At 32.7% G+C, this 25,297-nt stretch overlaps 4 protein-coding genes, 1 long non-coding RNA gene and 1 pseudogene across 6 annotated transcripts; 3 read left to right on the forward strand and 3 right to left on the reverse strand.

Annotated features, from left to right (window-relative positions):
* Nucleotides 1–3,488: 3,488 nt before the first annotated feature.
* Nucleotides 3,489–4,456, forward strand: LOC146958616 (uncharacterized). The gene has a single exon (XM_085740136.1). The coding sequence runs from the start codon at nucleotides 3,905–3,907 to the stop codon at nucleotides 4,283–4,285; it is 381 nt and encodes a 126-aa protein (XP_085596262.1). The 5' UTR covers nucleotides 3,489–3,904; the 3' UTR covers nucleotides 4,286–4,456.
* Nucleotides 4,457–8,914: 4,458 nt separating this feature from the next.
* On the forward strand, nucleotides 8,915–10,651 carry LOC146958617 (C-8 sterol isomerase). Its single transcript, XM_085740135.1, has 3 exons — nucleotides 8,915–9,657; nucleotides 9,853–10,002; nucleotides 10,221–10,651. The coding sequence occupies exons 1-3, from the start codon at nucleotides 9,034–9,036 to the stop codon at nucleotides 10,515–10,517; spliced, it is 1,071 nt and encodes a 356-aa protein (XP_085596261.1). The 5' UTR covers nucleotides 8,915–9,033; the 3' UTR covers nucleotides 10,518–10,651.
* A 522-nt stretch (nucleotides 10,652–11,173) lies between these two features.
* LOC146958618 (uncharacterized) lies at nucleotides 11,174–13,514 on the reverse strand. Its single transcript, XR_015021155.1, has 2 exons — nucleotides 12,340–13,514; nucleotides 11,174–12,189 (listed from the first exon to the last, which is right to left on the reverse strand). It is a non-coding gene; the product is annotated as an uncharacterized LOC146958618 (long non-coding RNA).
* A 2,717-nt stretch (nucleotides 13,515–16,231) lies between these two features.
* LOC146958619 (uncharacterized) lies at nucleotides 16,232–17,344 on the forward strand. Its single transcript, XM_085740137.1, has one exon. It carries the CDS (start codon nucleotides 16,480–16,482, stop codon nucleotides 17,071–17,073), a length of 594 nt encoding a protein of 197 aa, XP_085596263.1. The 5' UTR covers nucleotides 16,232–16,479; the 3' UTR covers nucleotides 17,074–17,344.
* A 2,229-nt stretch (nucleotides 17,345–19,573) lies between these two features.
* On the reverse strand, nucleotides 19,574–21,302 carry LOC146958620 (pentatricopeptide repeat-containing protein At4g14850-like; annotated as a pseudogene). Its single transcript, XR_015024687.1, has 2 exons — nucleotides 20,036–21,302; nucleotides 19,574–19,890 (listed from the first exon to the last, which is right to left on the reverse strand). The product of XR_015024687.1 is annotated as a pentatricopeptide repeat-containing protein At4g14850-like (transcript).
* LOC146958621 (uncharacterized) lies at nucleotides 19,574–24,477 on the reverse strand. Its single transcript, XM_085740138.1, has 5 exons — nucleotides 24,010–24,477; nucleotides 23,060–23,643; nucleotides 22,885–22,954; nucleotides 20,036–22,077; nucleotides 19,574–19,890 (listed from the first exon to the last, which is right to left on the reverse strand). The coding sequence occupies exons 1-4, from the start codon at nucleotides 24,353–24,355 to the stop codon at nucleotides 21,665–21,667; spliced, it is 1,413 nt and encodes a 470-aa protein (XP_085596264.1). The 5' UTR covers nucleotides 24,356–24,477; the 3' UTR covers nucleotides 19,574–19,890; nucleotides 20,036–21,664.
* Between the last annotated feature and the right edge of the window lie 820 nt (nucleotides 24,478–25,297).

Raw genomic sequence — 25,297 nt, forward strand, 5'->3', positions numbered from 1 at the left:
TTTCATAAAAATCATTTTTGAAAGATGTCATTTTGAAAAATATGTGATTTTTACTATGTAAAATTTCGAACAATGAATATTTAAGTTAGTGAATGTCAAAATCTCTTTTTTAACTTATATCAAATGAGTTTGAAATAACTTTTACTAATTTTGAGTAAATTTCAAAAAAAATCCATTTTCAAAAATACAAAGGAAAATCCATTTTTTTTTAAATCTAAAACAAACGGGTATGGGTCATACCGAAAAGATATACTTATGAATAAAAGGGAATAACAAACATCAAGTAAGATTGCCAATAAAATGAACCGTGTAAGAGGGTGTTCAAACTTTCAACAGAACATGCACGTTCCATGTTTCCTTATGTGCATAATATGATTATTAATATATTTATAGAAAATGTGAACGAGTGAATATTGTTTAAGTTACTAAAAACAGTCACTTTTATATAGAAAATGACATAATTATTGTTTTAACACTACTTTGACTTGTATTTTTAAGATAAATTTTTTATGTGTATTTCTTAAACAATACACTTAGGGCATTTGTTAGCATACTTCTATATTTATATATACACACCAACTTTGACTTTTGATTTGTGTTTCATTTGTAGATAAATCAATTCAAGGTTTTGAGCTCATTAACAATGACAAGCCAATTATGATCTTCCACGAGTCTTAATTATGAGAAGCTCATATCTAATTGGTTTTGAAATTGAGTTCACATTATTAGATGCAGCATTGTAGGTGAAAGCTACAAGAAATAGAAATAAAAAAATTGACATTAAAATTTTGAGAAATATCAAATAAACAATTTATATATCCATCAATGATGTTAAGATATAGTCAGCTTGACATCATAGAAAATAATAGAAATCAATAAAAGTTAACAAAGAAAATTGGAGAAACAGAGGCCACGGTCCCCCTAAACATTTTTAATTTTTTTTATACTAGTATATATTACTACTCGTTTGAAAAATTATTTTTTCTTAAATTTAATTGGTACATTCTGTCAATGTACGTTTATTTTACACATGCATCTAATGATGTGTAAAATAATTATCTAAACTTAGTTCTTCGTTCCGTCACTTGTATGAGAAAGGTGCAAAATTTTGCACTAGGGTGGGACTGGCTCATGACGTGAATGACAAGGCCATGTTGATCAGTTTGCCAAATTGATAACCAAGTGGAAGTTGCTAAACTTGTTTGCATGTTAGTGCAAAACTTATTGAGCAAGACAGAACATTCACGTATTTACTTGAATCACATGAAAAACATTTCTTGGTTATGAAAGAGAAACAAAAAATATATATTTTAAGCAAATAAACCAATAAATCATGCCATGAGTAGTTGTGTTATTACAACTTTCAACACAACGAAAAAATATAGCAAAGTGAAGTCAAATCATCAATTTGTTGCTATCTGTTAGATAATTTTAAAGTGGTATCGTTTCTTATAAAACAAAACTTTTTATATCCACACAATATCATTCTTTTTTTCACTTTTATATAGGAATATTCATATCCAATCCAAAGTAATGCAAACAAATCCAATGTAACGCAAATTACAACAACGGATTAAAAAAATGGGAAACTACGGATTAAAAAATTACAACAACGGATTAAAAAAATGGGAAACTGAATAAAACAAAAATTGAAAAAAACGAAAACCAATTCAATCCAAATTGAAAAAATTTGATTTTATTTTAAAAAAACCAATTGAATCTAATCATAAAATCGAAGGAACTATATCAAGTAATTTTTTCACTATAAACGGGTCCAATCGAATAAGCAAATAACATTAATTTTATATTGCAACACTTTTGGCAAGGACTCAAAAACAAATGCATGCATGTGAAGTTTTCTTTCAATCAGTGGGCGACCTATAATAGCACACAGTTATCTTGAGAGTACACACATGAATGTTAAGAGTTTTTAAGATCATCGTGCGGATTAAACAATCGTCTAGTAATAGTATTTTTTATTACTATTTTTTTGGGAGCCATACTACTAAATTAATTAATTTCCGAAATAGTATTTTTTGTTGTGTACAAGTGTGAGTTATATGTCTCACATCAGATAGAAAAGTGGAGGTTCAACACTTTGAAAGTGAGATGACCCATAAATCCATTGTCTTAAGGTTTTGGGTAAGAATGTAACGTCTTTTTCACTTGTGTGGTTGTTCTAGCCTCGATGTGAACGGTCCCCCGAACTTCCCCAGTGACCCAACATTTTTAAGCATACTTTCCAATTTTATATCCTTAATCAATTCTCGAAAGTCAGCATTTGAGCCATTTTAAATGCTTAAACTATTACAAATTAAAAAAAAATGCTTAAACCTTTACTGCTTTTGCAAAAATAAAATGATTAAATTCTTTTTGGTGATAACCTTCTGATTCTCGAGGGAAGAGAATATTGGTAATTCAGAGATCTATCAAAATGTAATTACTAAAGTCCGACTTGAGTTCTTTCAAACGATTCTTCATAATCGGAACTTTGAGACAAATCATTTAATTAAAAAAATTGCTTCTACTTCTCACTAAATTAAATATCTAGATGAATTGATGCATGCAATAATGTAGTGCGAACATGAATGTATGAAAATGAAATGATACTTCTGTCAAGATGGTATGGAGAGTTAGAAACACAACAACTCTTCTAAAAAAATAATGAACTAGATATCCTTATTTATTAATTTTGTTACGTCTGCAACAACTTAACCTAATTTTTTTCCGCTCATTTGCTTTATTAGGTTTGCAATTATTTACCCTAGCAAATTCCATCTAAAAAAATGCATTGCACACCAATTTCATTCCTATCTGCTTGCATTTTTGTTTGAAGAAAATATTTTCTACCATATTAATGATCTTACGGGTTAAAAATTATTTATTGGTCTCTATTATAGTCGAGAAAACCCGTGCGACTCACGGGTCGAAAGTCTAGTTTTGATTATTATTTTTTAAACCAAAGAGGGTATGAGCCCAAAAAAGAAAAGACTATAATACAAAGAGCGGGGATACAAAATCTCATCATAATTAGCAAAATGAATAGAATTAATTTGAGTAGGAGAATACTCATAAACAATCAAGATTTGAGTTGTTGTTGCAATCTAATGTTGCTAATACATTTGCATAGGTATTAGTATCATGATAAGTGTGACACATCTTAACTTTTCAAGTCCAACAATCGACATATCTATTGAACTAAACAAAACTATGAAATGAGTCGATGATATTAGTCTCATCTTAGGTCTAAAAAATCTAAGATAAAAAAGATATTTTGAGACAATCGTTGAAAGTCAAGTCGTGTAATTTTGTTGAATTAAAAAAACTGAAATATTTGCAAACAACCTAAAGTGACAATAAAAGACTATAATATACACATACCATTACTGTTAGCTGTCCCAATCAGCTTACCCTACTTTATTTTAAGTTTAGGGTTGTTTAATTTATGGTGCTATCGTATTAAAGTATTTAATGCTAGAAAGGGCCATAGCAAAGGTCCCTCCGACCACCTTTGTCACATTTTCCACTGCCCATGTCCCTTAGAACATGGAGGAAATTATGGCATTATTACCCTCTTCTTAAACTCTCTCTCATCTCAAATACCATAATAAAAACCCCCTCACTCAATATAAGACACTCCCCTTACTTGGTTCTTGAATCAACAAACCAATATTCCAAAGTTATGAGAAAACAAAACATCATAAAAGTAAACAAATAAAACCACCTCAATCATTGTTGTGGAATCCATTATCCAAGTCCAACCAAAGCAAAGCAAAAACCACCTATTGTTTACTATACTTTGCATACCAAAGTCATAATTCACAAACCCTTTTTGTGTTTTAAGGAAAAAGATTCTCTTCCTTCTTAAAAATATCTCTTTTAATAAAAGAGCTATAAAAAGATCATGGAAATTGAATCAGCAAAGTGTGAATGTTGTGGCTTGAAAGAAGATTGCACTCAAGACTACATAACCGATGTGAAATCCAAATTTGATGGAAAATGGTTATGTGGGTTATGTTCAGAAGCAGTGAGAGATGAAGTAATGAGTGGAGGTAAAAAACAATGGGACATGGATGAAGCTGTGAAAGCTCACATGTCATTTTGCAGAAAATTCAAATCCAACCCTGCAGTTAGAGTAGCAGAAGGTATGAGACAGATGCTAAGAAGAAGATCAAATGATTCATCATCATCATCATCATCATCATCTTCACCTTCATCAAAGAAGTATTCAAGGTCACCAACCACTTCTCAAGTTGGAGATTCTTCCACTTTTTCTTTGTATTGATGATGAGAAACCAAGAGGCAGAGTATACTCTGTTTGAGGCAGAGGATACTCTGTTTTGGTTAGAATAAAAAGTTAATTGTTTTTAGCCACTTTTGGCCAATCCTCTATCTTTTCTTTTTCTTGTTTCTTGTCATGTACAGGGATGTAATTTCAGGGTCTTTTATTTTTTCAGCTTTTCTCTTTTCTGTTTTTACCAACTGATTCCTAATCCCTTTGTCATCTTTTGTGTTAAAATACTGTTAACTTATTAACAACTACATAACTTGTTAATCTTTTGGTGTGTTTGGTTTAGCTTTGACATGTGTTCTGTAACAAAATGTTCAATGTCAACCTAACAAGTAGTTAGTTGCATAGTTGTTGTGAACTCAAATTATTTAACTTTCAAACAAACTAATAGAGGAAAATATTTGTGTGGACCAGGGACCAAACCCCGTTGTGTGGTCACCAATAGATAGATTGTAATTGACTTAAGAAAAAGAATAGAAGTAGAACAAAACAAAATAACCTAAAATTTCATTGTTTGCCTTACTTAACATATACTATAAAGTTTTTTTTTTTTTTTTAAGGATCATATACTATAAAGATATGAGGTAAAATTATATATTTCACATATATAATTCAGAAATATCCTTAAAAAATAAAAGTATAAAATAAAATAAAAATTGATTTCATTTTACTTCATTCAAAATCTATTCTTCTCTGTTTTGAACAAAAAATTTGTGGTATTTTTTTTCCACGTAAGTTCCCTCCATTATTTGAGGCATGTCACCCAAGGCCGCTCCAATAATTTTCAACGGTTAGTGAGGTTTAAGACAAAGGTATGTTGGCCAAGGTCGCTCCAATAATTTTCAATAGTTAGTGAGGTTTAAGACAAATTTTGAAAGAAGATTGCTCTATATGCCTTTCCGATTGTTCAACCGTTTAAAAAAAGTCGGTCGAAACCTATCTCCCGATAGATTTGTAGTGTCTTTGAAAGAAGATTGTTCTATATGCCTTTCAGATTGTTCATCCGTTGAAAAAAAGTCGATCAAAACCTATCTCCCGATAGATTTGTGGTGTCGCAAGATACGTTTCGATAAATTGAGGGGTTAGCAAACACAATATGGTGATTTCCATTTTAAAATATGAAACTTTTGTCTACATATCAAACCTGTTTTTATTATAAAAATTAATGAAAAAACAATTTTTGTTTTCAAATTTTAATTCACTACATTTGCGAGATTCTAATATTGCTTCCTCTAGATTCAATATTATTGATTAAATTTATACTTTTCTATTTAGATATAATATATTCAAGTAAAGTTGTGCATTGGTAGGATTCAAAATAATTATAATTTCAAAAAAAAAAAATCAAATAATGCAATGCTAGTTTCATTTTATTCTTCTATAGTATTAAGACTACAGATGTTAATGTGCACCACTCATAGGGTGTGTTTGGATCACCAAAGAAAGTGAGAGGAAAGATTGTAAGCGGAAAGATTGTAAGAGGAAAGATTGTATGAGGAAAGTGAATGGAAAGTGAGATGATTGTTTTAGTTGTTTGGTATCAATGAAAGTGAAAAGAAAGTGAAAGGAAAGAAAGTTATAATTTTGTAAAATGACATAAATGTCCTTATATTAAAATGAATATGCATGTATAAAAGAAAGTTTTCAAAAGTGAGGACAATTTAGTAAATTACACAAAAGGATGGCAGCTCAAGCTTTCTGCGCAGTTTAGAGAGGAAAGTTTTTTGATGTGGGACCCACCTAAAGAAAACTTTCTTTCCTCTCTGACAGTGAAACCAAACAATGGAAACACGAATTTCGATGAACTTTCTTTCCTTCCTGCTTTCTTTCCATTCACCTTCTCTGGAACCAAACAATGCCATAAAGTTGTGAATTGGTGGGATTCAAATTCTTTTTGACCAATAAATCATTTCTCCATAACCTTCTCCTTTTCTCCATGTCGTTGTGGTTCGTCAATCATGTCATCGTCAATAGAAGTATTACTGTACATCGCCATAACTTATCTGGTGATTGCCCGACAATGTTGGAGATGGGTTTGATTTGCCTTTGACTTTTGTTTCAGTGAAAACTATGTGTCAAGCCAACATCGACACATAAACTAACTTATGAATATGAAGGAGTTCAATTAAAAGTTGAGACGTTTATAGGATTGCTAGGATTTAATATTTGTTGGACCGGGTCTTGCATTTAGACATATGTGATTTTGGACATTGTATACTATTAACTTTAGGTCTTGGATCAGGATCAAACACTTGGATCAACTTATTAAAAAAGGAAAATGCTAACAAGTGCCCTAAGGGCATTGTTTAAGCATCTAAAAGTGGCAATTTTTGCGTTGGAAATTGTACGGTTATGACTTTTAAAAGTGTTTGACTTGTATTTTCAAGACATAGTTTCTTTTTTTGAGTTCCTTAAACAATGCCCTTAGGGCACTTGTTAGCAAGACCCATTAAAAAATTATTGAGCAAACCATCAAATTGGTCTCTGTCTTTGTATCAAATTCTTAAAATGGTCCCGAACTCTATTAATAACTCAAAATGGTCCTTGTTTTTGTCAAACGTTTCTCATATTGGTCCCTGACTATATTAGTTGTTTTGCATTTTAAGTCATTAACGTACCAAATAAGATCCAAAAGACACTATGTCAATAACCACTAAATAATATCCAAAAAGACATTGAGTCATTAACACTCAAAATACAAAACAACTAATAGAGTCAGGGACCAATCTGAGAAACATTTCACAAAGACAAGAACCATTTTGAGTTATTAATAGAGTCAGGGACCAATTTGAAAATTTGGCACAATGATAGGGACCAATTTGATGATTTACTCAAAAATCATTAGATCAGCTTAGGATATATTTATGCCACGTATGCTTAGACTCTGTTTGGTAAAAATAGCGGATAGCTGATAAGCTAGTTGATAGCTTTTAACTGATAAGCTAGCTGATAGCTTTTAGCTGATAAGCTAGCTGATGACTGATGACTGATAAGCTAGTTGAAGTGTTTGGTAAAATTAGCGGTTCAACTAACTTATAGTTTGTATCAATTGATATTTAAAATATTTAAAATTTCATAGTTTAAACATATTAATCTAATTGGCTAATGTTTTATTTAAAATTGATTTTATTTCAGTTTTTAGACTTTATAAAAAAAATTAAACAAAACCTTTAAAAAAAATAATTGTTACCCTCTAAAACAAAATTAATCGCATTGACCCAAAATCAAACAAAATTTTGTTTTTAGACTTAAAAACAAAATTAAACATAACGTAATATGATTTATTTAGGTAAACGTAACATATATTTTTTTAAGGAAAAATGTAGTTTTTATTTTTGTAAACATGAACATATATTTGTAAAAAAAAAATAAAAGCGTGAGCATATATATTTAGTTAAAGTGAAATCTGGGATTAAAAGTGTCATGTTTTTCTTCAACGTAGTTTTTTTTTTTGAACAAATTCTTCAACGTAGTTATTTATTACAAAGGGTAAATATGGATTTTGTTAAATTGATAAGGGTAAAAATGAGACAAAAAATGAGAAGCTATAAGCTATAAGCTCAAACGCTACTTAGAATAGCTTCTGAAAAATAGCTTATAAGCTCGTGGAATAAGTTATAAGCTCATGGTCAAAAAGTGTTACCAAACAGAGTTTTTTTTGTCAAATGAGCTTATAAGCTATAAGCTAAGAGCTAAAAGCTTTTTTTTGTGGTTTACCAAACAGACTCTTAGGCTCTGTTTGGTAACACCAAAAAAGAGCTTTTAGCTTTTAGCTCATAGCTTATAAGCTCGTCTCACAAAAAAAAGTTCTGTTTGGTAAAGCTTTTTTACAACGAGCTTATAGCTTATAGCGTTTGAGCTTATAGCTTTTAGCTTATCATATTTTGTTCCATTTTTACCCTTACTTTTTTATGTAAAATCCATGTTTGCCCATTATATTTTATTACATATATAATTTAAAATACCACGTTTATTACACCAACAGACTTTGTTTCTAATTTTCTTTATACTACAATATACCTTTTTTTTTACTGAACAATATAATATAAGTGTTACTTCAAAAAAAAAATATACAATATATTCTCTGACGGAAAAATATATATGTTATTAGTGTTATTTTTTTTTATTCTCCGGCCTTTCGTTGTACTTTCTGGTTACTGTTTATTGTTACATTTAATTGTTTTATAAAGAAGAAACACATAAATAAAAATAAAATTTTAGTGAATAAATTTTAATTTAATATATAATATAAAAGATATATTAAATTAATAAATTTAAAGTACTTTTTTAAAGAAAATTTAGATGACGAAATTACAAATACTTAAATATTAATTGATATAAATTTTATTATGAATTAAGAATGCCCTTTATGTCATTTTACATTTATCAGCTAATTGAACCGTTAGTTTTACCAAACACTTTAGTTAGCTTATCAGATATCAGTCATCAGTCATCAGCTATAAGCTATCAGCTAGCTTATCAGCTATCCGCTATTTTTACCAAACAGAGTCTTAGTATATTTGTGATGCAGGGCTATATATGTCAAAACACTCTAAATACCTAAATATCCCGATAAAGTAACAAGGCTATGTATGTCATTTCACCTACTAAATAACTGATTCCGCAAACAGATGCGACCGTTGGCTTTTGAAATTTTCAAATTTCGAACTTATTTTACTCAACAAACTTCTAAACATTACAACAAAAACAAAAAAAATCTCTGAAGAATCAAGAATTCAACCATGAGATTCCACCTTCATCAATCAAAATCTAACAGCATTGAAGAAAACAACCATGAAAACAGCTCCTACTACTACCCTGGTTGCAAGAAAAACGCCAATTGCAACTGTGAATTTTGCATAGCTAGTATCAATGCAACCCTTGATCTCATGCCTAATAGTGCCTTAACCAAATTCTCATCTTCAAAACCCAACATTGTTAATCATAACATTACTCCAATTTCCATTGATTCTTCCATTTTCTCCACACCCGAAAAGAGTTATGATGGTGTAATAGCGCCGTTTACTCCTGTGATCAAGTCAAGTGCTAAATCAAATCATGTTGTTCATAGAATTGAAAGAAAGGAAAAAGGTGAAAATAGGTGTTTTTACTCTGGTTTAGGTTTATTGAAGGTGATGATGGTTTTGGGGGTTCTTTTGTTTGCTGATGTTGTTTTATCAAGGGTTGTTTCTGTGGTTTTTCAACCTTCTTTGTCAGAGGATATAGTGAAAAGGGTTGGTGAGGAATGTCATAAAGTTCAAGATTTGAATGGAAAGTTGAAGTTTTTGCAGAAGGAATTTGGAGGGATTGTGAACGGAAAAGTTTCTAACTGTAGCTTTACTGATAAATCATGGAAAATCAACCAGGTATTATATTGTTTGTAAAATTTATCAGAAAAAGTTTCTTGATTTGTTAAAGAACTAGTATGAATTTTGCATTTTTTATTTCTTGGGTTGTTAAAGAACTATGAATTTGAGAATAAAGATTATATTTTTATTGATTCTATAATTGCTCAATAAAAAAGTATATATAGCTGAAACATCAACTAAAATTGTATATAGGATGGTCTATTATTGAATTCAAGGTGCAAATTGTACAAATCAGCAATTGAGGAGGTAACAATTTGGGGGTGGCCTCTACAAACAGCTGGAATGATCACTACTGGGATGTCTATTCGGACACTAACTATCTTATCAGGAAGAGTTACTGAGGTAAATTCTCCAAAATGTTTTCCCTTTTTATTTGATTTAGGGAAACAATACATTGAAACCGGTGATAATTTGATAAAATGGACTAATTGAATGTAATGTTTTGGTGTTGTGTATGTGTCTAACATTAGTCGCACATCGGACACACCTTCAATCTAAAGTGTTCGTGATACATATGTTAATGTTGACTAACTTCATGTTGTTTTGTTGCTGTTTAATAGTGGAATGGTGGACAAGTTAGCTATATGATTCGGAAGGCGAATACTTCATGGATACAACCAAAATGGGGTGCCTCAGTAGTGCAATTAGACCCTAATACTTGGGTTCTTGAGTATCAAAGGAGCTCAATTGTTGATGGTAAAGGACTGTTTTCTACAGCATTGGAGTTTTTTAAGTATAGGATTTCAAGGATTGTTAGCAAGATGAAGAAAGATTTCTGGCAGGTTGTGGCATTTGAAGAAAATCATCAATACAATTGGTTCACAACAACAAACTATGGGTCTAAGACCCCAACTTGAAGTCAATAGTATTAGTAGATTTTGGAGTTAAATAATTCTCAATCAGCACAATTTTTTTACTTGTAAAGGTTCTTTTATATCTGTCAATCCTTAGTAAACACTAAACAATATATTTTGAACCTCTTTTGTCATCACTTTTGAGAATGCTTTTCTCTTTGCTCACTGTTATAACCAAAGTAGTGCCTATAACTCTTTTGCTCAAGACTTTTTTTTTTTTGCTGATCTTTTGCTTAATTCTTATTAGCTATTAATTATTTGCTCAAGTCTTATTAGCTATCAATTATGTCTCCTAGAGCAAAACCTGGCTGAACCAAAAATATGGACTAAATTTTAGTACTTAAAATATGGACTGAATTGTATTTAGCCCCTTAAATTGAACAACTTAAGTCAATTTAGTCATTTTTCAAATTTACGGCCACAATTTTAAAGATTCTATGTTTATCTTGATGCATCAAGAGACTATTCAGGTTTATGCTATGTCTTTTGTTGATTTCAATAGATGTTAATTGAAGAGATATTAATGTAGAAAGACTAAGCCTGTGTTTGTTTGTGCGGCACATATCCACTAGACGCACGTCTTGAAAGAAACTACTATTATTAGCTTTTACCTTTTCACGGTGGAATGGGTTTGAAACGTGCATTTGGCCTCTAAGACGTCAAACCAAACAGACTAAATTGATAGAGTTTCTTTAATTGAAGGAACTAATCTGTTATTTTACAAATTTAAAAGATAAAAATACTTGACTTTTACAATTTTGAGGACTAAAATGTTGATTTACTCAAAAAAATATGTGAACACTCTTTCAGGCAACTTCTAAAGTATAAACTCTTGCTTGCAAGCCCAATGTTTGTTATAAGCTCCTGCCAGCCCAAATGATCTTTGATACGTAAAAGATTACTCTATGCACCCGGTGGATTGCTCAACCTCTGAAATAAACCGATTAAATATGCTCCTATACAAAAACAACGACTGGATCGTAACTCCTGATAGGTTTTGCGCAATCGAGAGTTACGTTTTGATAAATTTGAGGGGCTTTTAAGCAAACTGAAGGGTCTACAAAGCAATTCTCTTATTGGCAAGAAAATCTAATGTATCCCCATGAGCAGGAGTAGGACGTACCTTTGTTTTGAACCATACAGGTCGGTGAGGTCACTGTATAAGGAACTAAAATTATCTTGGCAAGAAAAATCTAATGTAGCGTATTTTTTAGAAAATGCTGTTTTCAAATTTGGTGGAATATATGTGATATTGGTGACTAAACTGTGAAGACTTTTGTCGCGTATTTCGTTAGATTCCATTCCGTACCAATAACTATTTATCCTGTCAAAAAAATCATATACTTAAGCAATCTGTATGAAACCTGCACTATAAATAAGATTGGTTTATGGCACAAACAATATTAGCATGCATGTCAAGGAGCAAAATCATTGACCATACCGACAAATCAAATTTTGTTTGAGAATATTCTCAAATGCGTCTCTTACTGTGAGATTATGTTCCATGCTTGACATGGCTGATCAATCAGGTAGGGCACTATTGAGTGTTGACAGATAGATACCACCCAAGTCCATTTTCATTTGCATATGTTTGATTGATTCCCATTTAGCTTGAACACGAGCACATGCGGAAATGACATTCCACATTCTGGTACGGTCAGGAAAGCACTATTTTCTGCAGATACATTTCATCAAACCGTTTAAGAGCCGGCTGGGATTGATCATTTACAACTTAATCAGATATCATAGTACTAAAATAAGTGAGACTCATTTTTAATCATTTGACCACATATCATTAGAGCATATTAAAGACTTAAAATATTACCTCAAGGTTATGCATATCCTGTAAGAATTGCAGTTTGAAGAGCTACTCTACCATGTAAAAAAGAGCATTCAGAAATTAACCAAAGGCATAAGGTACATGTGCTGTTGGGGAATCACTAATAATGCACTAGCTAGCTTTAGGTGCTGGTGCATTTGTATAGATAGGTTTGTGAGTAGGGTTTTCTAATGATTCTGTTACTTATCTAAACATCTGGTAGGGTAAACCTAGCTGGTGAATAGACAGTGTTTCTTGTTTTTTCCTATACAAAATTAAGATCAATGAAAAGCGAGATTAAGATTGCAATTTGCTGGGTTGCTTAGGAACACACAAATGAAACTAAGGTGACTGCTATATTTATTCTAAGTTCTAGCAACAAAATAGCTCCACCTCTAAAATGAAAGAAGAAATCACTGTATGAGTTGAAAATGTTACGGTTATTGATATAATTTATAAACAATGAGTGATATATTATAGGCAGCGTACTAGGTAAATCATGAATATAATACAAGAATTGCTGGACAGGACAAAAAATGTAGCTTCCATCAAGTTGAAGACAACACAAAGAGCAGAAGCAAAAGGGACACCAGGGGCCTATGCCAAAAATTTCAAAATAGTTTTTTAACTCTTTGGTTCTTGGGAGAAAAAGTCACTCATAACATAATCCATAGTTTTATCACGAGATAAAGTAAATTTTGAACATGAATTGTTCTAGTCATGGATCAGATTCAGCTGCTCCAAATTGATTCGACCTGAACTTAAATTTATTAACCACTTGAGTCCAGTTCCAACTGATTAGACAATACAATACAATACCTTAGTAGTATTACAAATCAGTTCAGATCAGACCCCCTCATCTGATCATTAGCCAATTACTTTGAAAGAATTTCATCTCATGTACTATTATTCTTACCTTTTATATATACAACTGATTCTATGACCTATTATGATTATTGTTAAATTATTGAATGCTTAGAAAGTAACAGGATGCAATAATTTATTTTCAGAGAGAAATTTTATTGTTTCAACAACTGATAATCTTAACAAAGATGGAAGCAGCAGAAGTCATAACTCATAAGAGAAATTTTATTAAATTATTATGTGACTTAATTTTGATGGAACTGAATACGAAGACTGTCAAGGGTTGGAGCAGGATTTGTAGGAGTTATTCTTTCCCTAGATAAGTCAATATGGTCTCCTAAGTTTGTTATCATTTCGATCAGGTTTTGATTCTTGACCGATGCATATGAAACATGCCGGGAGAAATCAATACCTTGAGGGATTAGTCATAGCGTATAAGCACCAGATTTGTTTAATAAGCTTTTATATTATCACATAAATAATTCAATAAATAATTGATGGAGGAGATTGCATGTTAGGTTTAAATGATACCAACAAAAGAATACGGGAAGGTTTAAATGATGTCAAGCAAACGACGATACATGCAGCATACCAGAATTCAGAAATTGCTGATGAAGCATAGCACACGTTTTATTTCACGTGATTGAGATTAGGCTTAGTAGCTTATCCAATGTTTTGGTTTGGTTAACATATGAAAGCTGATTTTGCACATACAATACTTAGGCTTTTCCCTCAAAATAAAAGAAAAACTTGGGTTTTTTTAATCATGTTATATTACCCAGCAAAGCATGGCCATGTGGCCCTTTCCGGCGAGATACTGTAGTGTTAGCCAAATTATGTACATAGATTTTGAATTATTATGCGTTTAATTCATGCACGAAAAGAATACTTTTGACGTCAAAAGCTCCACTTAAAATGATAACAAAACAACAACAAAAAACTCCACTTAATAGAGATGTTGATAATGATAACGATGTTACTTTATTTTTTAACTCATTAAGATGTTACTTGTAGCACCCCAGGAATATATATGGAGTACATGTCATTTCCCATCGCCAAGCCACATTCCATCAAATTATAGCTTTCACATAAAGTATTAGATTGGCACGCTCTTCCTAAGTTTAGAAATATTTGTCAACTATGAACTATATGTCTCACTTGGACATACTTGTACATGTACATGTTAGCTACGGCCCAATTTTGTATCTAAACTTACATTCTTTCTCATACATTTGCCCATCGATTGAACGAGTATAATAGTGATTAATCTTTTGGATTTGTTATATTAGTCATATTAACCTCTAATTTGTCTAATATAACATTAAGCACCGATAAAATCAGACCTTCAATATTTCCATATCATACTATCAATTTTAAAATACACTTATAAAAGTGGAGTGATGTGACAAACTAATAGATTTTCGTTGAATATTAATGTAATGAGCCAAAGAACCGAGAGTCAAATCAATCAAATCCCCCTCTAGTCTTTCCCCTTTCTAACCATCAAAATGAAAGAATTGGATTGCTAGCAATCTAGGAGTAAAAATCCTCAATAAATTTAAACATGCACGAAACATAGAATTAACTCAAACAAGATATTGTTCATACAAAATCAAATCCGAATAGCTAAAGCACCCACGCAAAAGTTTAGCTTCTTGAAAAGTTCGTGACATGCCATTTTCCCTCTCTTGTTGTATGATTTTGTAAGGGTTGAACTTCATGTCGATTCAAAGTGGCAGTAACTAATTTGCGTGTGAACGGGTGTAGGTTAGTGACTTAGTTCAGCATATATAATACTTCTATCATTTAAAATGCAATTCTATAGTTTGATTTCACGCAACAAATATCTATTAGTATCTGGAGAAATCATCAAATCGCTGACCCTATAGCAAAACCTTTATTTTCAACAAAACTCTAGCTGACACACGGTCTTAGTTATATTGTTCCTTTTAAGGTTTTTTAAATGAGAAGCAATACAATATGGTGTCAAATCAAAACTTGAGGATTAGTCATATATATAGTTGTCCTAGCTAAATTATGGGCTATCATATTAGCTTATCTTCTAAAATCCTCAATCAACGAGTTATGACATAAGTGATTAAAATGAAGAATACAATCTCTAATAATGAAACCGAAAAAAGATAAATTGGATTGCGGTTTATTGAAGTTGCCTACGACCACTTTTGCATCTATCTGAAATATAACATTGTAAAGTTCTAATTCATCCTTCCATTTATTGGCTTGAGTAAGTGATAGTCTTAACCTTAACGAATCGGCTTTCATGGTCTCTAATACAAATACCAATATCAACATGCATCAACCTTCTTGTCTTCGGCTCCTTTTGTTCAAAATAATTTATGTAAAAAATCTATTAATAGATTTTTTTAATGCAAATCTATTAATAGATACACTCTCTTTTATTAAATTGCACTAAATTCACACACGAATTTCCATCGAAAAATGACCTCCAGAAATTTTGGCTATAACGAATAGTAGTTTTTCATATTATTTTGGCAATGTATTTGATTTTTATTTTGGATTAAATATTTTTTTATAAATATTTAAAATTTTCATTTTAATCCTCCAAAATTTTCTTTCAAGTTTTAGTCCTCCAAAAGTTTTCCGTCCATACTTTTGGTCATTGTTTTCAAGTTAGGGCATTTGTACTCTTTAAATTTCTAAATGAGTTTTTGCAATAATGTTTATAATATTATAAAAATCTCTCCAAAAAATTAAAATCATCCAACCAAATATGAATTTTTAAGTATTTTTTGCTAAAAAAATTAATTATTATAAATATTTATGCAAAAAAAACATATAAAATTCCAAATTATATATAATGAGGTCGACTAAAAAACAATGACAAAAAATGGTGACGAATGAAATCTAGTTGGAAGACTAAAAATTCAAAGAAAATTTTATGCGGATTAAACAAAAAATAAAATGTTTAGAGGTCAAAAACATAATTAACTCTTTTATTTTTCACAAAAAATAAAAATATATTAATAACGGATAGAGACAAATATAGTAAATTGTAAGAAACGTAAGGACAACACAGTAACATCAACTTTATCCTCTTCTCTTCTTTCATCTTCTCATTTCATTTTCCTTCTTCTGCACTTCCATACCCATTTCTCAAAATTAATAAAAATAATAATAATAATATTTCCTCGTAAATAGGGGAAAAACATTATTAAAATTCATTTCAATTCTCAATTCCAAAAATTAGGGTTAGGTTTTTCATTTTCTTCCCCCAAAATAAGAAACAAGAATCATTCCTTTATGATTCTTTCTTCAATCCAAAATCAAAATTGGATATTGCTATTAATCTTCTTGTTATTGGTGGTGCTTCAATCTTCTGTGGCGTTAAAAATGAAGATTCACCCTGTTCCTCGAAAACGCAACATCACAATCCAATTCGGAACCGACGCCGGTAACCCTTCATCGGAGGCACAGACTCTTTTAGGAATCTCCGGGAAGAAATTACGCCGTCTGCCGCATGTTTTCAGCCGCGTTTTGGAGCTTCCGTTTCGATCAGACGCTGACGTGGCTGTGGAGGAAGCGGCTGATTGTTTCCGTTTTGTGGCGGAGACGGAGGGGATTGGGGAAGTGAGAGCGCATACGGTGGAGATCCATCCCGGTGTGACGAAGATTGTTGTTAGAGATGGGGAGTCTTTGGAATTGTCGCTTGATCAGTTAGAGCTTGATATGTGGAGGTTTAGGTTGCCGGATTCGACGTTACCGGAGCTTGCTAGTGCGGTGTTTGTAGATGGGGAGTTGATTGTTACGGTGCCGAAAGGGCATGAGGTGGAGAATGTTGAGGGTGGTGGAGGTATGGGTGGTGGTGGTGGTGGTAGACTTGTGCTTGTACAGTGATTGTGAATGTGATGATGATCAATGGTGAAAATTCTTTTGTTTAACACCTTAAAAATGTGACCTTTATTAGTATATGTGGGTTAGATTTCTCAGGCTGTTGTTGTTGTTGTTGTTGTCGTCAGATATGTAGCTAATTTCTTTTGTATGTGAATTTCATTGTTGCTTCAACATAAATGTTGTTTCTTCAATAATGGGTTTGGTCTATATATTGATGACAATGTCTATTTTCACAATTAGTTTAAATGCAGGGTTTCATTTCTTTTTCATTCAATTTATGACTTTGGTCTATGATTATCAATTACTATATATCTGCTTTATAGGAATTGGATGGCTTTTTAGCTATTTTATCAATCCTGGCATGATGCTTTTGAATTTGGATGATACTTTATTTGAGCAATATGATACTTTAGTTGTTTAAGCCAATGATGGCCACTTACCCTTTCATGAACTGAAATGTATACTCAACTTTAGCAGAATGTTGTGATTTAGTATTTGATGGAAGAAGGAAGGTATAATGGTTTTGTGATATGGTTCAATGTGATAATGTACATGGACATAATTGACCATGTGATGTGTATGAAAAGGTTTCTAATTGCCCTTCCCTACTCATGAATAAATAAGGACTTGTACTTTCATGGGAAAAATGAATGGTCTAATCTAAACTATGTTTTATCTGTAAAGGCCTGTATCAGTTCTATTGCTTTTTCAATCTTCGTAAAGCTTAGTTCCATGAATGCAGTGCTGGTGCTTTCTTTAGATTCATTAATTGGAATGTTAGCGCCTTTTAGAAACTAGTATCATCATTACTCAATAACAAATTCAATTTGAAGTTTACTGGTATTGTATCTAGATTAAAGTTTAATTTGAGTAGTGTATTTTATAGGAATGGAAATAGGTCAATTGAAATTATATGGGTTAAAATTTACTGCCATTTTAATATCTACTAGGATAGACCCCATGTCTTTAATATTCAATGCAATTAAATGTCTTGGTTCATGTTTGGGTATTAATTTTTCTGTCATCTTTATCTTGAACTTTATAAAGAAGAGGGACCAGATCAGACTCACCCACCTTCAGCTAAATGGAAGTATGAAACATTGGTAGCGAAAAGGGTCTACTTCCATAGAAAGTCAATCCTTTATTTGACTATTTTAAAGAAAAATGTTAATATTTGGAAATGAGTCAAGAGCTTGGAAATATTTGAACAATGGCACAGTGACTGTTATTTGCATACCATAATGACTACACCTCTATTACATCTCTATAATCTCTGTAAGTAGAGAAAGTAAAGACATAAAGGGGTGCTTTTTTTTCCCTCTCTTTTTTTTTTACTCGTAAAGGGAGTGCTTTTGTTCAGTCAAAAAACTGGGAAATATATTTTATTGATTTTCTTTTGTTACAATGCTTTTATTGATGAGTAGTGATATATGTACAATCATTTGTGACAACTTTGTTGACAACTTTCATTTTCTCTCGTGATAATGCGATAAAATGTTTTCCTCAACAAAACAAAAAAGGCGATAAATGGTGTGCAAATGACACTGGCATGACTATCAGTAGAGAAACTCCCGTTTTACATCTGTGTTTCACCATGTCCTTGAGTTGTATTTATGAATTTGAATCTTCTAAAGTGAGAAAAATTTTGGGCATCATCCCTCATCATAAATTTTTGCAATAAAAAAAAAATAAAAAGTGAGAAAATCAAGGGTTGATATCTACCTATAATATCTATTTTTTATATTTGTTAATTAATGATTGATATTATTCACTTTTCATTTTAAAGTGAATTACTCACTTTAGAGTAGCTGAATACGCGAAACAGATACAACAACGAAGCTATCATGATCCTTAAAATAATAAATACAATTATTTCTCACTGTAATTTCTTTTAAGTGATTCCTGAGACGTTAGCAAATCCCTATGATTTTTGTGAAAAATTTGTATGGGCTCTCCATGTGGGAGAACTAAAAGGCAAAATGCAATCATCTCATTGTGAAAAATGGTTAGACTTTGTTAAGAGTAGGAACCAGGTCAGACTAACCCATCTCCTGACTAATGGAGACATGAAATAACTATAATGGTAGCCAAAAAAGTTTCTACTTCAACTCATTTGGTTCTTCTCTCATAGAAATATTTATCCTTCACTTGATTATTTAAAAAAAAAAATGTTAATATTTGGAAATGACCCTCAAAACAGATTGGAAATAGTTGATGACCAATGGCAGGGACTGTTATTTGCACACTATATGATTACACCTTTACATATCTATAACTACAGAAAGTAAAGATATAAAGAGATTGCTTTTGGTCAGTAAAAAAAAAGGAGTGCTTTTGATTACACATTTTTTTTTCATTAATCATTCAATAACACGTTGAAAAAATACTAATGCGATAAAAAACGATATGCAATTGACGCTTGAATAATTATCACTGAAGAGCAAATGTACCCCTTTCTCCATCTGTGTTTCATCGTGTCCTTGAGGTATATGGAACAGATACATCGACAAAACTACTACGAGGCATGCATGAAATAAATATAACAGAATAGAATTACCAATAATCTTTACAAAAGCAGCAACCATCCTTGAAGCAATGAAAACGATGATTATCTCAATAATTACAAGCACGCCTATGGCTATGATTGACCAGGCCTCTTATTATTTGGCCAAAGAATGAGCTTCCTGAATTTCAGAGTTCATTTCATGAGAACTATCCTTTGCTTGGAAAAACATGGATTCTGCTCTTAACAGCAATCCAACATATTTCTTATTACCGATGTCTTTCATTTTCTTCCTGTCAACAGTGGCTTCTTCCCATCTGCATTTAACAATTACAAGCATGACCATAAGAGCTATGATAATGTTTGAGTCATATATGAAAGAGACGACATCGCTTTAGTTTCAATCAGTAAGTTGGCAATATTCAAGAAGGAAAACCAGTTAGCATGGTTTGAAATAAATACCTGCCAGCAGATGCAAGCCTATTAGAAAGCACTATGGTTGCCAAAGTCTTCATCACCAAGCTCAAATAATTTTTCGGCTGTGATTTTTCCCAATTTTGTTTTTCCGTGCATCAAAAAAGCCCCAAGTAGAACTCCCCACTCTAAAATAGTGGGTTGAATTGGCATATTTTGAATAAATTAATAAACACTCCCTAGAAGGTCGACAACACAAGCATAATGCCCAGTACCTGGTTCAATTGCATAGTTCAATCTCATTGATTCAAATATTTGCATCCCTCTCAACACTACCCCAGCCCTACCACATGCTGATAATATAGAAACCAGTGTCACATAACTCGGTCTAATACCACGGCTGCCAAATGTCATCTCCTCAAATAGACGCAGAGCCATGTAAAGGTTGCCTTGATGTGCATATCCACGTACATGTTGAAAACTAGATCAGCATTCTTTATACTTCCACATTTTTCATATAAGTCAATAAGTGCACTCCTCAACGCATGCCTTGACAACAAGAGCATGAAGCGACCTCCCCAATCAAAGCACTCCAAGCTCAGCAAAAGCACTGAGCACAATCAATATCATGGTTTTGCAGAAGAGCAGCAAGCATAGAGCACCAAAAAAAACATTCCTCTTGCTACCAATTTTACTAAAAACCATTTTCAGCAGATGCAATGTCCCCACATTTCCCACAAAAATTAATAAGGCCCATTAGCAACAGAAACATCCTCTTTATATCCAAAATGAATTATAAATGAATGTAACTGTCGCCTGTGATTCAATCTCAACAAGTCAACACGGGCATTCAGGACCGCACAAAACTTAATCACATTAGCAACAGAAATATTCACGAACACACATAACATAAGAGGATTTGGCTCTCCATGCACACATGGAAACTCCTTAAACACTTCAATCGCATCCACAGACCGCCAATCTTAAACTGCAATAGAAATATAAGCATTCCAAGTGGCCAAGTTTCTATGAGACATTTCATCAAACATGTTACAAGCATCAACCAAAGCCCAGTTTTGCAATACATATCAAAAGCACCACACCCAACAAATACATCATATATTTGACCATCCTTTAATGCTAAACCATGAACTTGTTAACCACTCATGGACATGTTCAAGGAATCAGAAGCTTTGAAAACACATTGAAAAGTTAAGTCATTAAGGCGAACAGATTCACTACGCATGTTAGTGAAATGGAGAAGAGCGGGGATGAACGCAACCGGAGTTATCCTTAGGTTGGAAAGCATATGCATGCCTCTCTCCACTATTGTTCCTGTCCTACCAAACAACCATGATTTCAAATTAAGGCTGTGGTCACGAGTGTGTAGAGAGGGAACAGAAAAAACTTTCTTCTCTCTCTAGACTCATCCATCGTGAACATGAAGACATCTAGATTGCGAGCAAAATTTCACTATCAAGAAGAAAATTTTTATAAAAGAAAACATCATCCTCATATGCACATTGGTAACACAGCAATAGTTGCACATCGATGGCAGAACTGGGTCTGAATAATATATTTTCAGCAATAATTGAAAAATTGTTTAGAATTCACTCTGTTTTTGTAGAACTAGTCTTTTGCAGTAAAACCTTGTCAGTAATCATTTTAGAATGCAAATTAAAAGTCAAAGAGTTTTAAAACATCTTCGGATGTTCTGGCACAACCTTTGGCTATCTTCTTCATTTCTTCAAGTTTCATTACTTCCTGCCTTAGTTGTTCCTCTCCTTTCTTCACAGTTTGAAATAAGACACTTGAATGAGAAGCATTGGGTTGATTGGCTAATTCGGACTTATCTTTCTCCAGTTGCTTAGAAAGATTATTTAAATGTTTCAATTGTTCCCTAAGGGTTTCTTCAGCCACTTTAAGTTCATATTTCTGCGACTTTTTAAAAGCCTCCATTGTCTGATCAAACTCAGCATCAAGCTTTAATACCTCAGAGTGATAACGAAAAGATTTTGTTCCTTTTTTAACATTTAAAGGGCTTTCATCATCATCTGAAGTATCCATTGCAGCATTGCCATTATTGGAACCTGTTAAGAAACAAAATGTTCAACACTAGTTATTTTCTTTTAAACATTTTTTTGTAAGCAGCAAAATCTATTCATAACTCTAACCCTTTTAAACATTTTTTTGTAAGCAGCAAAATCTATTCATAACTCTAACCCGGCACAAGTTTAACAACAGGGAGTAGGACAAAACACACAAAAGCGAAGGCAAAAGGAAACTACCCTACCAGTTACACCTTTAAAGTAAACTGCACTAGCAGTTACAAAACTGCAGAACTCCCATCAAAAACCGAAACACAAAAACAAGCCCCCATGAGATAGTTAAAAGGAAAAGGCTACCACAAAAAACTGTCCTACCACAGAGCAATGCCACAGTGAAAAGGCTACGACCAAAACAACAAGCTCCTATGAGATACCCTGTTTAAAAAATCAAATAAAGATCCAAACACATTGCACAGCAACAACCCTTTTTAATTATCATATAAAAACCAAACGCACTGCACAGTAACAACAAAAGAAACGCAGGAGAAAACAAAGCTAAAACCCCCTGCACCCAAAGACCACAGCCACAGCAAGCAAACAGTACCAGACGTAAAAAACTTACAACACCAAACACCAATTTGCTCAAGCAATCGTTTGATTCTAATTCCATTCATAAAAAAAACAAGGAGGCATCCTTAACCGGCTTATACTCCACTTCCAAGACATGATTTTGATCTCTTCAACTATCTCATCAACACCCTTTGACTGGGAGAGGGGGAGTTTTTCACCTTCATAGTCACACACTAATGGTATAGTCATTAATTTGGCTATTAATAGCAGAACATTTACCTGGAGAATGAGCAGCTGTAAGATTGGTATAAGCTTTCAAGATATCTTCAGTATTAGTCCCATCTTTAAGCTGAAGTAAACAATCAAAATGGTCAATATTACTGTCTTTTAAGATTTAATAAAGGAAAAACAAGAAAGCCATTTTTACTATCACAAGAAAGTAGTTTAACAATACCTTCGACAATGCCAATGCAAAATGACTCATAAGCTCCTTTGCAGTGGCTTTCTGTGAATTACACAAGAGACAGAGACCAAGGTGTAAAATTTTCTCCTTGATATCATTGTTTGAGTCAATAGCTTCACAGGTCAGCAAAAGCTCATTTGCATGAGAAATCAATTCAGTTCTCCCATCACAGCGCCGACATAAGTACTCGGCATCCAATCCTATCGGTTCTTCCACTGTGCCGGCCATGTAAGATCTAAGAGCACATTCCAAATGAGCAGCATGCCCACAAATAGTATTGCCTTGTGTTACTTTGCACATGATATAACTGTAGCCACCATAAGCTGGATCAAGTGTTTTGTAACAAAGAATGCAGCAACATTCACGGCAGAAATTAGGTGCAGCACAGCAGAGATCGCAAGGCATGATTGGTGAATGTTCTTTTTCCAAAATCAAGCTACTACATGTACTATTCCCAGCTTTGCATCCATCAATGTCACATAGCAAATCGGATTCTGCCTCTTCTTCTAACTCAAACTGTTTGAGAAGGCTATCATCGCCTAGAGGATTCGTATTGCCTCTAGGATTCATGTTGCCTACAATCCAGAACAAGCTTATTTTTTATATGGCACTATAATAATCTAAAGAAACATAATATAAACTCAACGAATTTATAAGGATCATATTGTTTTTTGGTTTGACTATTGTTCTTACCAAATCACTTTTTGAAGGTTCATATCAATACATTTCAATAAAAATAATATTTTAACGGCATCTCTTGTGCAACAAATGAAAACACGTTTCATTTTCATTTTTCAGAATCAAATTAACACATCAAGAAAAACAAATAACAACTTTTGTAGCACGAACACTTCTCATCAAAAGCTTGTCTGCTGTCCGACACCAACACATGTGATTATACTAAAAGAAAGAGAATATAAGAACAAAGCAACAAAACAGACCTGGAAGACCAGAAGGAATGGACCATGTGAATGAATCGAAGAATTCAGTAATATTAACGTCAGGAAACTTTTCTTTGACATAGCGTTCAACGGAAAGCTTGCTTTTAAATATAATCGAGCTTCGGTTTGCAGCAAGACGATGAGGAACATACAGATACCGGTCTCGATAGTTACCGTTATTTGAAATCCTCTTACCGGATTTCCACCGCCAAATGTCACCGGGGTTGGGAAAATTCTCCGGCGCATAGGGTAAGCCTTCGCCGGATTGTTCAGGTGCCACCGGCGCAAGATTTGATGAGTTGCTGCCACCATTGCTAGCCACAGAGTTTGCTGGTTCTGGCTCCATCAACTTGAGATTTTTGGTGTGAAGTTGGAAATGAAGAATGAAAGGGAAAGTAGAAAAGGGTTTGAGAACAACAATGAGACAGAGTGAAAGAAAGTAAGACAGACAGAGGTCAGCTGCCCGATGTCTTCTTCACTTCACAGCACAACTTACGTTAAAGTAAAATCCCTATTTTTTCGGGTCATAAGCTTTTGTCAACTTGAAATGACCCATGGGCCCAACCAACCTAGTCTTTCATAGTCATAAAACTATGGAGGTTTCTTTTTAGGCCCCCTCATATCTCTTTAGGCCCTCCAAAATTACAAAAATGTTCTTAATAACACTTCTGGTAGTTAACTACCGGAGGTTCATTTTTAAAAATTTCGATTCTGTGCTTCTGGTAGTTGACTACCGGAGGTTCATTTTTATCTATCGAAAGTGTTATTAAGGACAATTTTGTAATTTTGGGGGGCCTAAAGAGATATGATGGGGGCCTAAAAAGAAACCTCCTAAGACTATGGACACAAATTTAGACACATTTAAACAAAACAACGTAAAATTGTTGTATAAAATATCATTTTTTTTTTTAAGTTTATTACAAAGCGACAATGAAATATACAAGGGTCTTGTTAACGAGTGCCCTTAGAGCATTCTTTAAGGATTCTAAATTAATAAACTATTTATTGAAAAGTCTAATATTTCAATTTCTGATGCATTGAATTCACAAATTTTTATAAAAACTTACTTTCTAAAGTCTTTAACGAGTGTCCGGCACTCGTTAGCATTTCTCAGCATACAACAGAGCGACAACTATTTTATTCTTGGGAAATGTTAACGAGTGCCCCCGGGGCACTCTTTAAGACCTTGAAATGGTAACTTTTTTTGAAATTTTTTGTAATCAATGCATTGGAAATTGAAATATTTGACTTTTTATGAAATAATTTCTTTTTTTAGAATGCTTAAAGA

This window comes from Medicago sativa, chromosome 1 (genome assembly GCF_051527215.1).
Source record: "Medicago sativa cultivar Bolivia chromosome 1, Bolivia_mono, whole genome shotgun sequence".
In the NCBI taxonomy this organism is placed as follows: domain Eukaryota; kingdom Viridiplantae; phylum Streptophyta; class Magnoliopsida; order Fabales; family Fabaceae; genus Medicago; species Medicago sativa.